Source organism: Pleurodeles waltl, chromosome 1_2 (assembly GCF_031143425.1).
Source record: "Pleurodeles waltl isolate 20211129_DDA chromosome 1_2, aPleWal1.hap1.20221129, whole genome shotgun sequence".
In the NCBI taxonomy this organism is placed as follows: Eukaryota; Metazoa; Chordata; class Amphibia; order Caudata; family Salamandridae; genus Pleurodeles; species Pleurodeles waltl.
The window spans coordinates 978,991,832-979,008,680 of NC_090437.1; the positions used below are offsets into that span (position 1 = coordinate 978,991,832).

The 16,849-nt window shown below is 45.8% G+C and overlaps 1 protein-coding gene across 1 annotated transcript in view; it reads left to right on the forward strand.

Annotated features, from left to right (window-relative positions):
* Nucleotides 1-15,686, forward strand: part of LOC138256038 (leucine-rich repeat-containing protein 70-like) — a 47,617-nt gene extending 31,931 nt beyond the window's left edge. The window contains exon 5 of the mRNA XM_069205851.1: nt 15,499-15,686. Coding sequence (XP_069061952.1) covers nt 15,499-15,686 — 188 coding nt within the window. The remainder of the gene's footprint in view (nt 1-15,498) is intronic.
* The last annotated feature ends 1,163 nt before the right edge of the window (nt 15,687-16,849 follow it).

Here is a 16,849-nt window from a genome sequence, read left to right on the forward strand (position 1 = left end):
AACTGATATGTACAGTAGCACATAGGAAACAGAGATGTAGTCAAGAAATCTAAGTAAAATAAATCAAATATATCAAAAGACCGTTGAGTTCTGGTGCTCTTGTTGGCGTTCAAACTGTTATGAAACTTTCAATTTGCAAAGGTATACAGCTTATTGTGTAATACGAGACATACAGCATCTCTCTTAGTTGCAGTTCAAAAATATAAATAATTGTAATCGTTATGTACATATAACAACAAAACTATCTTTTCAAATCTGGCATCACAAAGATTTGCTTATTGCCATAATTTTCTAGCTGTCCTCATATATTTCTAAATAATTGCCGTCAGGATACTGTCTTTGGTCCTACCATACCAACCTTTTTGAGTTTGTCTTTTATTTCAGTCTTTCAGATAGAAATTTCTACCTGAGGTGTATCTACCATTCCATCAATGTGTTGCACAGTGGTGCTCAATTTGTTTAATAGAAATTTGCAAAGCAGACATAAATCATCCTCTAATGGATCTGTAGTGTTATCCTTTTGGCTCCTACTGATGGCTCAGGCTTCCTGCACAATTCATCTAAAAAAACAGAGCCTTTTGTGTCTTGTCTTCCAGTAATAACATTTTACAATCTAGTCGTGTATCCACCTAATGAAGTATTAACTATTGATACCATGATTTTAACAGTTTTATATAACAGTCTGTAACAAGTATGTGGCGAATGTAGATTTCAGAAACTTGCATAATATTATTGTAGACACTGACCATTGAGCACAATAATCTTGCAACTAATGAAAGTTGAAAGAGGTTGTTAAAGGTTAGACATAGACGAAAAAATCCTACTTACAAATAGGTAACTATCAATAGCAATTTATAGCAGAATGATTTTATATTTTAGCATACACTGGGAAGAACACGTTGAACTGTTTAGATAAATTTAGAGGTGTGGAAGAAAAATAATTTATAGAGCAAGAAGCAGATGAGCCAAGTATGGAAACAGAAGATTATACAGTAACGTTCCTGTAGAACTGATGGCTCAAAAATACTAGGGAATATCAAATCCAGAAAGTGGCGCTAGATAGAGTCTAGAAAGATGGGTTTTCACAGGTGCCGCCAGAACTATAATAGTGAGCAATTGATTCTCATTTTTGCTTATAAAGAGTTCCAGAAGACTGTCTGCTCAAGAGACTAAATAGCATTATACTTGTGATGTCCTAAATCTCAGGCTTTATAGGAGAAAGACGTAATTGTGACGCAGCCCTCTTATGCATCGAGATAGCATGTGGAAGCTGGATGGATAGGATGGTGTGTTCAAATTCAGTGCTTTGTAGTTTACACAGCCCAGTTTCAAGCCTTAGGTGGAAGGCATTGTAAGTTAGTGATGGAATGGGCAACATGGACACATTTTCTAATGGATGATGGAAGTCTGGCTGTAGAATCGGCAGTGGCTTTAAGAAGTTTAAGAGCAGAGGGCAGAGGTCCTACAAGAATTGCATTTCCAAATGCTAACAAGTACAGTATCAGAGCACACTTTGCTGTTTAAGATGATCTGGGGAAAAGAGATTTTGAGGTTCTTGTTCATGAAATACACTAAAAACCCATCATATGTTTAGTTGATTGGCCGCAGTGCTCAACTTGAGAAGGAAAACCATGGAAATAAATGATGAGTGGAAATTTAAAGACGGCTAATGATCTTTAGCTTGATATTGTTTATTTTCTAATTATGTGGCCATAGAGCAATGATGTGGTTTACTTTAGAGGTGCCATCTTTTCCTTATAATCCATTTGTATCCTTTCAAATTAAGTGAGATAAAAAACAATCAAGTTCTGTAAAGTCTCAGGCCTCACCCACTACTTTAACTATACTTTTCATAATTAAATCCATTGAAGTGTATGATTTGATGGATATTTAAAAAAACACAGACATACATTCTTGTACTGCTGACAGATGTGGCTTTATATTCATGTAAGAAAAAATGAAGAGGTGTGTTTAGGGCTTCCCTTTAAAATACCAATTCGGAATGGGATGTGTTAATATTCTGCAACTGAAATTCTGTTGCTAAACATTGATTTCTTTGACTACACAAATGTAGTAGTAACTCATTTGTAAATGGGTAAGAGTTCCTGAGGGACCCCATCCCCTTTGTGAGTGTTAACTGTAGGAAAGCACCCTTTTTGGCAGAGATGTTATCACCTCTTCCAGACAGGATGAATATTCCAGGCCGGGAAGCTTCAAAGGATCAGCTGCCTTTGTTGTGCGACCCAGGTCTCTCCATATGACGGAGGAGACCACCCCCCTGTCCGGACTTCACTTCTTGGCTGTAAGACAGGTGGGAAAATTAGTAAGACTAGGAAGAGTGCCCACATCATGCAAGTCCCACCCATAAGGAAGATCAGCTGATGTGGACGCCACTTTTCAAATTCCTCCATCTTTTTTTGGACAGAATAAGTATTCCAGGGAAGGTTATGCCCACTTCCCAGCGGGAGTGGTCATGTAGAGGGTGTAGTCACCTTAAAGGTAGGCAACCCATAGGCTGCTACCTGGCACTCCCTGTAATGTCCCTAAATTGAGTATTTAGGTGGCACCCCTGAGCCAAAGAACTCAGATTCGATGGATCAAGAGAAGAAGGTTGAAGAAGAGTCACTGTCTGGTGAGAACAGCAGAAGAGCTGTGGACTTTTTGACGTGAAAGCCTGCCTATGCCTACCTCTCTCGACAATTGTGACAGAGTGACTCGTCCTGCAAAGCTGGAGAACTACGAAAGCCTCTGGTAGCCTGACAGCACCCTCAAATCACCGCTGCTCTCCCTTGGAGTAAAGGAGCTACTTTACAGCAGTCCATAGGCACCGAAAAGCTGGGTCCTGTCCACCACCTTGCAGCCTACTGGCCCTGACCGACCCTGCAGATGACCAGGAGGTAATACCCATTCTCTGAAGCAACTGGACAGTCTGTTCACGGAGTGTGATGACACCCGGACCAACCGGAGCTGTGCAGCACCAACCCCCGGGGTACCGGATGCCCTGCACCAAGCACCAACAGGGAGAGTCCATTCCAGGTTTCCACTGCACAAGGGCCAAGCAGCTATCGAGGGATGTCGGCATGAAGTGAGACCCACTTTATGAGTTATCCAGCAGTCTTGATTTTGCCCCTGCCAACTGTTGGCCCCTAACCGCGAGGAACATCTTTACGCACAGAGCACAACCGCCCTATCCACTCTGCATCCGAGCCACCCGGCCCCCGAAGAAATGGCTGTGCCCCCTTGCTGTAAGGGCCCTTGTGACCTAGGCCCCCGTTTAGGAGCTCTCAGACTTGTTCCCAAGTCCCAGATGGCCCTCCTTCTCTGTAGTGTGCCCATGTACAACCTCACTGGCACCTTGCTCCAGGTAGAATTCAGGGAGCTCCCGACGAACTGCTGGTAGTGCCTTGGATCCTGGGCCCCTACATCTCCAAACACAGAAGGTGAACCCCTGAAACCGACTGTACTTACCTTTATGCATCACTGACTTTTTCTTCCATAGGATTGCGTTGTGCGTAAAGGCTCACAGGTTCGAACTCTCTACTTACCTGTAAGAAATCATAAAGAAAGCAGTACTTACTCTTTTACAAAGTTCTTGGTTCGAAAACATATATAAAAAGAAGTCTTATTTTTCTTAACTGGTCTCAGATTTATTCTTTGAGTGTGTGTCTCATTTATTTCCTCTGTGAGTACAACAAATGCGTTGCACTGCCCTTTGATAAGCCTAGCTGCTCGCCCACACTACCACAAAAGAGAGCGTTAGTATTATCTACTTTTGCCTCTGTCAACCACTGGGGATCCACTGGACTCTCTGCATGGTGTACTTCTTTTTAGCACACCATATAGCGAGTCAGCGTCCTACATTGGTGGATCAGTGGTGGGATCCGTGACTTTGCATTTGCTGATACCACTTGGTCAGTAAGTGAGTACACAAGGAAATCCAAAATTGCCTTTAGTTAAAGTTGCATTTTTCCAATTGGTCATTTTTCTAAATTCTTAAAAGTAAGTGTTACGGTCTTAGTCAAGTCCCTGTAGTTAGGACTTGTGTTAGGATTTTTTCTAGCCCCCAAAAAAGGTCCCAACTTTAGTGCAATAATGAGTACCTCAGAGGTTGTGGCTAAGGAGCTTGACCTTAATCCTTATCTGCAACTTAAATACCATCAGTTAAGAACCCTCTGTAAAGTGTACAAGATAAAAATGGGCTTACACCCTACCACTGAAACGCTTCAGAAGCTGTTGGCAGTGTATGAGCTGGCCGATCCAATGGATGAGGCCACCAACCCTGAAATAAGTAAAGAAAAAGATCCAGCTATCCCTTCCACTCGAAGAATATTTTTTAGATCCTGCACCCAGCAGACTACACAAGGTGCCCAGGACACCTGCCTTTAGCGAGGATGGCTCATGTTGCTCAAGAGGCAGTGGAGAGGTCTCTGAGGAGGCTCATCTTGAAAGATTGGCCAATAGAATAGCACTGGAAATCAGGATACTGGCTATAGAAAGGGAAAGAGCAGAAAAGGGTCTAGCACCCATGGATGGTGGCAGCAACTTAATACATAGGGACAGAGTAAGAACTTCTGACCCTAACATCCCCAAAGGGATTGTCCTCAAATATGAGGAGGGTGATGATATCAGCAAGGGGTTCACATCCTTCAAGAGGGCCTGTATCACAAGAGAAGTTAACAAAAGGTATTGGGGCTCTCTTCTTTGAGAACTGTTCTCAGGAAAGTGCAGGGATAGACCCCTGACACCTAATGAGGCAGATGTTGGGTCCTGTAAACTCATGAAGGGCACCCTGATTGAGGGATTTGGACTCACACCCGAAGAGTACAGAATCAGGTTCATGGAGACTCAATAAACCCAAAGTCAGTCCTGAGTAGATTTTGTAGACTTTTTAATAAGGACACTAGGGGGCATATTTATACTCTGCTTGCGCACATTCGGTGCAAACCCTGCCCCATATTTATACTTAGACGCCCGACCCCGTGGACCTCAAAATCCCACCATGTGTGTCATTTTTTGGAAGGGGGAACCTGCCTTGCGTTAATTATATGCAAGGTAGGCGTTCCCTTCCAAAAAAATGACTTTAAGGCCCGTGCGCCTTATTTATACTCTGGCGTCATTTTAACGCATAGGAGGGGGCGGGCCTTAAAAAACGGTGCCCAGCCTGATGGGCGCCGTTTTTTAACGCCTGGGTCAGGGCAGGCGTTAAGGGACCTGTGGGCTTAGAAGGAGCCCAGAGGTGCCCTCCCATGCCCCCAGGGACACCCCCTGCCACCCTTGCCCACCCCAGGAGGACACCCAAGGATGGAGGGACCCAACCCAGGGAAGGAAAGGTAAGTTCTGGTAAGTATATATTTTTATTTGTTTTAAGTGGCATAGGGGGGCCTGATTTGGGCCCCCCTACAAGCCACTATGCCCAATGACCATGCCCAGGGGACAGAAGTCTCCTGGGCATGGCCATTGGGCAAGGGGGCATGACTCCTGTCTGTGCTATGACAGGAGTCATGTCAATGGAGGTTGGGCGTAAAAAAAAATGGCGCAAGCCCAGTGTGAGGCCTGATTTTTGCCTCAGACCTGACTTGCACCATTTTTTGACGCACAACCCCCATTTTCCCATACGCCGGCACTGCCTGGTGTGAGTCAGCCTGTGACTCCTAGGGCTTTCCAGGACAAATGGAGTGGACCCTACCCTATTCTAGAAAGAAAAGGTGAAGTCACCTACTTGGTGGATTTTGGTCTTGCAGGAACCCCCAGGAGGGTCATCCATGTCAGTCGCATTAAAACCTATCATGACAGGGCTGAGGTGACCATGCTCATCATCACTGATGAGGGACAGGAATCAGACAGTGAACCTCTCCCTGATCTCCTCTCCCAAAACCCTAAAGATGGATTAGTTGAGGGGGCGGAGCTTGCCCGAAAGCAAGATGGCCGCGCACTAAATGAGCTCCGCCAGTTACCATTCATCTGCACATGATCCTACAGCCTGGAACACCGTTGCCCCCTGTGATGTGCACCTCTGGAGATCCCTGCACATGAGGAGTGGATCGACGCATCTTTGAAGTTCCTACGGCCACTGGGGCCCAAGGTACGAGGCACAGAGGCCCAAAAAGCGGCCTAGAGAGAACGAGGTACGGCCGCAACAGAAACAGGAGAGGCCGGGAGGCGCCCCAGCTGAGCCGGAGTGCATGAGGTAGCTCAGACAGGTAGGCCGGCTGGTATTCGGGCGGCAGGGGGTCCTCTGGGATTGGGCTGGCCCACCCCTCCCTCTGAGAGAAGACAACGACGCCTGCTGGGGAAGGGCCCCACTCACTGCTGCCCGGGTGCGGCCGGATGTGCCCCTGCTGTCGGGCGGGCCCAGGCGGAGACAGCGGAAGAGCTGAAAGGACGCGGAGTGTCCTGAGAAGAGCAGAGCGAAAGCCGAGAGCGGCAGCTGAGTGCGGCTGCTGCCGCTCGGGCGGCCTACTGGTGTGGGGAAGATCAGGCCGGTCCCTCACAATAACACACTGGTAATTTCCCCCTTTCTCCTGGACAGTTGCAGAGTTGCAGAGACGCCTGGTCCCTGTGCTCTGTTTGCCATCATGGGCAAAAGTGACAAGAACCAGCCCAAGCTCCAGTTCAATCAACGAAGAGCCAATAAAGCACATGAAGAGCAAATGGACGCTCCGGGACCTAGTGCAAGCTCCCCAAACACAGAAACCGAGCCAGAACGGAAGCAGATACTAGCAGCTATGCAGGAAAGCTTGACCACAATCAATGGCAAATCAATTCACTGTCCTTAAGGATGGAAAGAATGACCAAAAGACTTGACAAACATCAGAGCGACTTGACATGGGGGAGCAACGCATATCGTATATGGAAGATGATCGCATGACTATGACATCCAACCAACCTACCATGGACAAGACGCTGCCTGCTTTACAGGTGAAAGTTGAAGATTTGGAAGCCCGCTCCCGACAGAACAATCTGTGCATAGTGGTTACTGCTGAATCAACTTCCATTGACAATATGGAGAAATATATCGAACTACTGCTCATTCAACTGCTGGGTCGCCAAACGTTTTCAGAGATTTGTGTGGTGGAGAGAGCGCACTGATCGCTGGTGGCACGCCCCCCCCCCACAGGGGCACCGCCTAGACTACAACATGAAGGAATGGACATCTCTATGTATCCTGATTTCACGCAGCAGGTCCAGGATGCAAGGTGCCAAATCACCCCGATGAAGCGGGAATAACAAATGGACTACCGTATGCTATATCCAGCCAAGCTGCGGGTAGTAGTGGATGGCAAACCAGTGCTATTTACAGACCACAAGCTGCTATCTCAGATTTTTCAAACAAAGGCTCGTTAACGTGGGCAACATGATATGACGGCCACGTCTCCCCATGGTAGGGATAGAGAAGAATGATATTGAGTGAACAATACTGATGTTAATATTGGAGAGATTAAAGGGCAAAATGTACATCTACATTTGAAGCGCAGCAGACATCATGGATACATGGGTCTCCAACTACTGAAATGCAGGACCATTCAGCGCCGCTGGTGCGGGGGTATTGAGAGGGGAAAACATTTCCTACAGACATATACACCCTTTAGTTAAGGGGGTAATTTCACACATGAAAAGGCATACTAAATTTGAAGGTGGCTGGCTGGACATGGAAGAAGGGGAGTTCGGGCAACATCCACCCCATCGTGTATTCCACTTGTTCTAAGGGTTGATAACATAACAGGATAATGGGTGGGAAGAGGAGGATATACATATGGGGATGGGCAAATTGGGGAACCGCCTGTTTTGGGTGGGGGGAGGGACACATTTGTTAAGTTACAAAGGGGTTTGTTTGGGTAGTGCAACAGTTACCGGCTCATAGTAGAAACAAAAAGATAACAGAACACGGTACATCATGCATAACATGAGTGACCAAGCAGTAGAGACCGCTGATCCGGTGGGAGCCAACACTGTGACGTTGTTAACATGAAATGTCAGAGGGTTGAATGATAGCAGAAAAGTGAGGAAGGTAGCAGCCTACCTTCAGTGAAATGTAGTGGATCTCGCAATACTACAGAAGACACACTTAGCACCTGATAGTAAGGTCCTCACCTATAAGGGATGGCAAGGTCAGATTTTGACAGCTGGGTTCACTTCTCATGCCTGGGGAATAATGATATGTGTGGCTAAACAACCTAACATACACCTGCAAGAACTCCAGACTGATCCACAAGGCAGATACATCATGGCTCGCTGCAGCAAAGGTGATCTCACTTTCCTACTGGTTGGGTTCTTCGGTCCCAACTATGATGAGCCCCAGTTTTATCTAGATTTTGCCACGAAAGCTGCTCCATAGGGGAGCCTGCCAAAAATATGGGAGGTGATTTTAATTGCACACTAGACCCGGAAATAGATCGATTGTGAGGCACACATAGGGGACTGGCCGCTGCAGCGAGAACGGTGACCACCATCGCATCAGATACTGGGTTAGTAGACATTTGGAGACACAGACACCCTGATAGGGGGGATATACACACTACTTGACAGTGCACGATCTACATACGCGCATAGACCTGTGTTTGGTGTCTAGGAGTCTAGTCTCTAGAATACACACTCAGGAGCCATGGGCCAGAACATACTCGGATCACTCACCAGTCCCCCTCTTAGTTGAAGTGGGGCCACGTTGGGCTGTCTCGTTCATGTGGCGTTTTCCGCCATATTCCTTACTGGATGCAGCATTCCGAGATGACTTAACTAAAGCGATCAAAAAACACTTCCAAGTAAATATAGGCTCGGTTCCTAACATTGGTACGGTGTGGGAAGTGTTCAAAGTGTATATCCATGGGATCGCAATAGCTAAGCAGGCAGGGGTCCAGAAATCATTAGTTAGCCGATTGGCCTTATTGGAGCCGGAGATAGCAAAGCTGGAGAGGGAACACTTGGCAACAGAAGACAAGCAATTACTAAGTTTGATTCATGAGAAGCTAATAGAATTCAGCAACATAGCTCAAAGCGAAGTTCAGCACATGGGGAAGTATGCGTCAACACAAGTTTATGGGGAGGGGGAATGACCTGGTGCGACACTGGCAGATATGACGCACCCCAGTAGAGAGAGGACACAATCCTAGCGGTACAGGATGAAGTCGGTAGCCTCATCAAAGACCCAGTAAAGATAGTCAACTGGTTTTGCAAATATTTTGCAGCACTGATAACCCCGGACATAGACGCAATCGCAGATTACCTGTCACAAATCAACATGCCCTGGTTGACAAATACAGACAGAGAATACTTAATGGCACGGCTACAACCAGCGGAAGTACGTAAGGCCCTCAAAAATGTGGCTGAAGGAAGGGCCCCAGGTCCAGATGGGCTTACAGTATCTTTGTATAAGACGTATCAAGATTTGTTGGTCCCACACTGGAAGGCACTGTATGAGGAAATGGCGGGTGCTAAAGAATTGCCACCCTCTATGAGAGAAGCACTAATCATTGTACTACTTAACCCTGATAAATCCCCCTGTAAAACACTCCTCATATAGACCACTATCTCTGATCAACCTGGACACTAAAATGTATGCTAAAATCCTGGCAGATAGGCTGGCATCACTGCTGCTGAAAGTAGTAAAGCTAGAACAAGTGGGATTCATCCCCGGTTGCAGCCTCACTGCAAATTTGCGTACAGTATTTGGTGCTATACAACACATAGACCCAGAGGTGAGTGAGATAGCAGTTTTTCTCAATGCTGAAAAGGCATTTGATTCAGTGGAATGGAACTTCATGCTGGCAGTGCTGCGTCGCTTAGGAGTAGGAGACATTTTTATACAACTAGTGCAAACACTTTACACAGCGCTCGTAGCCTGAGTTAGAATTAATGGATCTATCTCAGAGGTCATATCCATCACCAGAGGCACTAGACAGTGATGCCCACTATCGCCCCTGTTATATGCATTGGTCGCAGAGCCGCTGGCGTCTGCGCTGCATGAGTATCATGGACACAGGGGCATTTGATTCCCAGGATATAACCTGATTATCTCTGCTTATGCAGATGATACTATGCTGTACATACGTAACCCCAGGCATAAGCTCGCACCTGCACTCCGAGAGGTCACAAAATTCGGCACTCTTTCCGTATTGCAGATCAACTGGGATAAATCTATAGCATTCCCCCTCACATAGGCCATGACTCCAATAGTCACGGATTTTCTTCTCAAATAGGAAACGGACTCTAGGCTACTTAGGCTTTCAAATACACACCGACTCCTAGATAGTCATGATGGACAGTTATAGAAAAGCAATCCAAAACCTGACAGAAAATGTGGAGAGGTGGATTGGGCTGCCATTGTCACTGGTGGGATGCATAGGCCTTATGAAGATAGTGATACTGCCTCGGTTTTTATTCCTTTCCAGAATATCACTATCCTGCTACCGAGGACAGTCTTCTCCACCTTGAGGACTCTTCTCATTAAGTTAGCATGGGCTGGTAAGCAGCCCAAAGTACAGTGGAAGTTACTGACCTTGCCATATGAGATGGGCGGACTTAATACACCCGACCTGGAGACATATTACAGAGTAGCACCTTTTTGACAGTAGAACGAGATATGTTGGCGCCGCACCCCCTGCCAAGTCGGTTGTTTCAGCCCCTGATCCGCTGGCAAGGAACATTTGACTCTGTAAATACCAACTCCCTTGCATGGCTTAGCCTCATGGCTCGACAAGCACTATCCCAATTATATTCTCCTCATATACTGATTGAATGGTGCAAATGGTTTGCGCAGGGATGAGACAAGAGTGCGGTTGCAACCTTCCGTAGACTGGACATCAAGATGATGGGAGATTTTGTTAGCGAAGGGGTAATGCGTACTTGGGCATCAATCATGGAACAGATGCAGGACATGACCCCACAAATGCAGTATCAGTACTGCAGGGCACATTGCATGTATGTAACCAATTGTGTCATAACTCTCGCTTGCTTGAGTTTGAATTGATGTATATGTAAAAGTATAAATAAAACATAAAAAAAAAAAGATGGATCAGTTGAAGTAGTGGTCTTTTCAGACACCCTCACTGACCAACAGCAGGCTGACTGCAGGCAAGTCTTTCATCAGTATGCTGAGCTCTTTTCTTTGACCCCTGGTCGGACTACCTGGTGTACACATGATGTTGACACTGGGAACAACTTACCTGTCCAAACTAAAATCTACAGGCAGTCTCATGATGTGAAATAGAGCATCAAAGCTGAAGCAAGCAAGATGCAGGAATTAGGAGTCATTGAGGACAGCTTGTAGGTGGAGGCCAAGTTCAACCATTAAAACCCAATATCCAGAACATTCTGGACTGAGAAACTCCAACTACCCAGATTGGGTACTACAGGAGGTTCTTGGAGGACTATGGCACCATTGTGGCACCCCTGGCAGAACTTGCCTCCAAGAAGATGCCAAAGAAAGTGAACTGGACAGTGAGCTGTCAAAAGGCCTTTGACATCCTGAAGGAAGCAATTTGTTCAGCACCCATTCTAAAAGCTCCAGATTATGTAAAGCAATTCATAGTGCAGATGCCTCTGAACATGGGATAGAAGTGATCCTATTCCAAATCAATGATGATGGCCAGGACCAACCTGTTGCTTTCATTAGCAGGAGGTTACTCCCCAGAGAGCAGCATTGGAGTGCCATCGAGAGGGACACCTTTGCTGTGGTCTGGTCCTGGGAAAGCTGAGGCCATACTTGTTTGGCTCTCACTTCATTGTTCAAACTGACCACAGGCTCTCAGATGGCTCATGGAAATGAAAGGGGAAAATCCCAAACTGTTGAGGTAATCCATTTCCCTACAGGGAGCGGACTTCACAGCAGAACACACCTTGGGACTGGCCACTCCAATGCACATGGCCTTGCCCAGTTATTCCACTTAGAATATGAAGACTCTCTAGGGAAGGGTTAGTTTCATCCTCTTTTGTTTGGTTAGGGGGTTTATGTAGGAAAGCACACTTTTGGCATGTGTAGCCCCCTCATTTTGCCTTGTTACTGGTGTGATTTCAACTGAAAGTGCAGTTGGTTCCTGCCAACCAGGCCCCCAGTGCCAGATCTCTTTCCCTAAATTGTACAGTTTTTTCTCCCAATTGGCAGAACCTTTAGCACTCTTTGTAAGTTCCTAGTTCATGGTACCCTGGTACCTAGGGCCTGGTATACTAAAGAAGGTCCCTAAGGGCTCCAGCACAAATTGTGCCACCCTCAGGGCCCTCTCACCAAATGCACACAGTGATGCCATCGCAGGTTGTGTGTCTTGGTGCGGACAAAAGTGACATGACCTTTCACACATCCCGTGTGCCAGGTTCTCTACCACTGCATGGGATATTTGTAAGTCACCCCTAGGGAAGGCCTACAACCCTAAGGCAGGGTGCATTATATCACTTGTGAGAAGATATCTGCATGAGCAGATATGCCCCTGCTATGTCTCTGTGGATTCTTAGACACAGTAAGGGAAGCCATTTTAAGTACATGCGCTGGCACTGGTCAATACATGTTCCCCAGCTACATGATGGCTTCTTTGAACATAGGGATGTTTGGTATCAAACACCTCATATTAATAAACCCTCACTGAATCCATTAATGGGTTTATTAATACATGCACCCACAGGGCACTTTAGAGGTGCCCCCTGAAAACTGCACAACATCTTGTTAGTGCCATCCCTAAGGTGAACCAGCTGATGTGGACATCACTTTTCAGAATTCTACATCTTGTTGTGGACGGAATTAGTATTCTAGGGTTAAGGTTACGCACACTTACCAGCGGAAGTGGTCACATCGAGAGTGTACTCACCCTAAAGGTAGGCAACCCATTGGCTGCTACCTGGCACTCTCTATAATGCCCCTACATTGAGTACTTAGGTGGCACCCCTCAACCAAAGAACTCAGATTTGATGGATCAAGAGAAGAAGGATGAAAAAGAGTCAGTGCCTGGCGAGAACAGAAGAGCTGTGGACTTTTTGACACAAAATTCTGCCTACCTGCAACTCTCTCGACAGTTGCAACAGAGTGACTGGTCCTGCAAAGCTGGAGAATTACCAAAGCCTTGGGTAGCCTGACAGCATCTTGGAAATCGCCGCCAGTCTCCCTTGGAGTAGAGGAACTACTTTCCTGCAGTCGCTGGCATTGAAAATCAGAGTCCGGTACACTGCCTTGCAGCCCCACGGCCCTGACTGACACCGCAGATAAGCAGAAAGAGGTACCCACACTCTGGAGGACCAGGACTGTTTCCCCACCGAGTGTCACAACACCGGAACCAACTGGAGTCGTGCAGCACCAATCCCCATGGTACCGGATGCCATGCATCAAGCACCAACAGTGAGAGTCCATTCCAGATTCCCACTGCACCAGGACCAAGCAGCCGTTCAGGGATGTCAACACCACTGAGACCCCCTTCATGAGTGACCCAGCATCCTTGATTTTGCCCTGTTAGGTGTTGGCCCCTAACCGGGAGGGGCATCTTTGTGCACAGAGCCCAATGCCTTATTCATTCTGCATCTGAGCCACCTGGCCCAGACCCCAAAGAAACAGCTGTGCCCCCTTGCTCTAAGGCCCCTTGCGACCTAAGCCCACGTTTGGGAGCTCTCGGACTTAACCCCAATCCCACCTTTGCAGACTATTCCCAGGCTCAAACCTCACCAGCACCCTGCTCCAGGTGAAATCCGGGGAGCTCCTGACGAACTGCCGGTAGTGTCTCAGATCGTGGGCCTGTACATCTCTAAACCCAGAAGGTTTTCCTTCCATAGGATTGCATTGTGTGTAAAGGCACACAGGTTTAAACTCTCTACTTACCTGTAAGAAATAATAAAGAAAGTAGTACTTCCTCTTTTATGAAGTTCTTGCTTTCAAAACATATATAAAATGAATTGTTATTTTTCTAAATTGGTCTCAGATTTATTCTTTGAGCGTGTGTCTCATTTATTGCCTCTGTGAGTACAACAAATGCTTTGCACTGCGCTCTGATAAGCCTAACTGCTCAACCAGACTACCACAAAAGAGAGCATCTACACATTAGCAGACATATGGATACAAATGAGATTGCCACACACGGACTTAACAGAATTAAATATGGAATTTGAAACCCTAGTGATAGCCTATCTTTTTTAGATTTGCTAGACTGAATAATGGAGCTCCACGGCGAGGACTCATGAGCTCTTAGGTAAGTGGATCGTTATAGACAGTGAAAAAAGTGGTTCAGAGAGTGTTTAAATTAGGTCATCAGTGTGTCTAAGTGTCATTCAAGGTTATTGGTTCAGTCGAGACATGAGTTTCCACTCACCCATGTGACTCTACTGCACTCTAGTAAACAAGCATTGGCAAAGCCAATAGGTCACGCATTTGGGATTTATTAGCTTTGCCAATTCCTTTTGGCCGTGTTGTACAGCGTTGATGCTGCGTAGCATCGAGCGACTGAAAAATAAAGGTGTCATGCTGATCATGTTGTTGCATTAATTTATGCATGTGTCAGAATGCACGAGCAAGGCAGCTGAATGACCAAGCGCCAACTGGGTAATATTTTCTTACTGATCCAATATAGCGGACTTCTCTTGAATTGCTAAATAAAAGAATGTAAATTTTTTTAGCATGAAAGTGTTAATTGAAAAAAATACCACAGATGCTGGGCTGGGGATAGGGGATAACAAAAGATGGGTGGTGGTAAGGTAAAAAGCACCTCACAAAGGGCAGGGAGAATCACACCTCGGCAAGGACACCACATGAGAGAGAGATTTATCAACACAGAGTGCAGTGTGTGGGGGGAGAATATGTACAATAAAGAGAAAGCAGCATGAGGGTGGGAGAGAAGTACACTGACAGAGCAAACAAAGAGGAACAGAGGGAGGGAGAAACTCACACAAGGGAGACAGCTGAAAAACACATGCACTCATGAAGTGCTTAGGAAAAGAAGTGGAAGAGGGAAGGGACGCACGCGGACAATAGAGAGCATTACGTAGTGGGAGGAGGGGGAGAGAAGCATAGAATTAGCTAGAAAACACAGTGAGCAATGAAAGTACACACGTAAAGAGACTATGCTTCAAGGGATGAACAGACACAACATGAACAAGGCAAGCCATCGACTAAGAAGCAAGCAAATGACAGGGACAATAATGGCAATTATTACTAAGCAACGGATGGATTTTAAGCCCACTGCAGGATCTGTCAAGCTGACAATAGGTATTTTACAACTAGGCAGTGTGCGTTGTCTGGCATGCTCGACCTAAAGCACAACCAACCAGCGCTGACTGCCCAGCATACAGCAAACCACTTTACGGCAATCGGAAAACACTACAAAAGCATGTTTTTTGTCAAAGCAATTAGCTTAAAACTCTAATGGCTGCTGCTAGCAATCACACACACACTCTTTAGGTATCTTATTGTGTATGTGTTTAAACCTGCTCAGAAGACGATATTCTCAGATTTTAATGTAGGAGGTCACTAGTGAAATGTGTACGAGTTCTCCTTCGTTTGCTTTCATTTTTTAACACGTTTTCTTTCATTTCCAGGTTTATGGAGGCTAAAATCTTTGAATATTCTTGACTTGTCTTACAATGAAATTTCTCGGATTGGATTGGAAGATTTTCAAAATTGCACGCAGCTGGCAAGCATTAATTTACAAGGCAACAAGATTGACACAGTGCATCAAGATGCTTTCCTAGACCTTAAAACATTGCAGGTCATCACGATTTTTTAACTTTCGTTCAGGTATCGTGATTATCTTAAACGATGTCATACTCCTAATAGCTGAACTCCACAAACATGAAGCGTTTGAATAATCGTTATAGATTTTTTGTATTGGATGACTAAAATAAATCGTTTAAGCGTTATTGCCCTTCGCAATGGGCTTCACATCAGTTAATGTTCTCTGCATCAGGGAGTTAAAAAGCTGCTAATTGCCTAGCCAACAATTATGGTCGCGAGCCAAAAGCAAGGGTGCATATTGAGGGGAAAGGTCAAGTAACTGCTGCTGATGCCCAGCAGCATGTGAGCAAAAGGCTGTCAGTGCTGCCACTCAGTCTCACACAAGGGGACACAGGGGCCCTTTACGAGGGTCCCCGATTTTCAGGTGGTAGTAAAACACCCCTAGAATTACTGATGTCACAAGTCTCTGTTACTCTAAGGCCCTCAGTACTAGCGTCCCGGTTCATTGCTGTATGCTCAGTAACTTGTTACCACACATATCACAATTATGGGTTTGAGATTAATGTGGGCAGATCAAACCTGCCAATTATTATTGGGAAACAGTGTTTCATATATGCAGATTTTAGTACGCTAAGCACCAAAATCTGCATGCTATTCCTCAAAAACTTGTAATCAGATGGTATTTATCGCATCAGAAAAATTCTGAGTTTGTGAAATCGCATTCTATCTTGTGCATCACACCATTTATCACACCATTTTCTGGACTGCTAGTAATGAGGGCGTAGGTGGGCGGAAATTCCAGGAATTACATATGGTACTCTAAGGTCAGGAAGAACTGGTAGTTCCTGACCTGATTCCTGATAAATCCTCCTTCTCCCTAGAGTTTCACCTGGAGACTTCGGCTGCTTTCAGCAACTGGAACCTCTGTATGAAACACAACAGATCTGCAGTCTTCTGGTGTAGCTTGCCTTTCCGGTGTGGCTGGAAGGTCTTGTAACTGGTTCAATTCGAATTACAGGCCACATATAACAAGGGCCCTTAAGCGCCAAGTGACTCTACCTATTTAGACGCCATCACTGAACTTAAAATGTAGAGAAGAAGCAGCATCAGTCAGTGCCACCCCTGTATCTGGCAGCTCCAATATCAACATTCCATAGAGTCTCCTAACTGATCTTGAAATCAAGTTACCAAGGGCAGTCCAACTCATACACATAT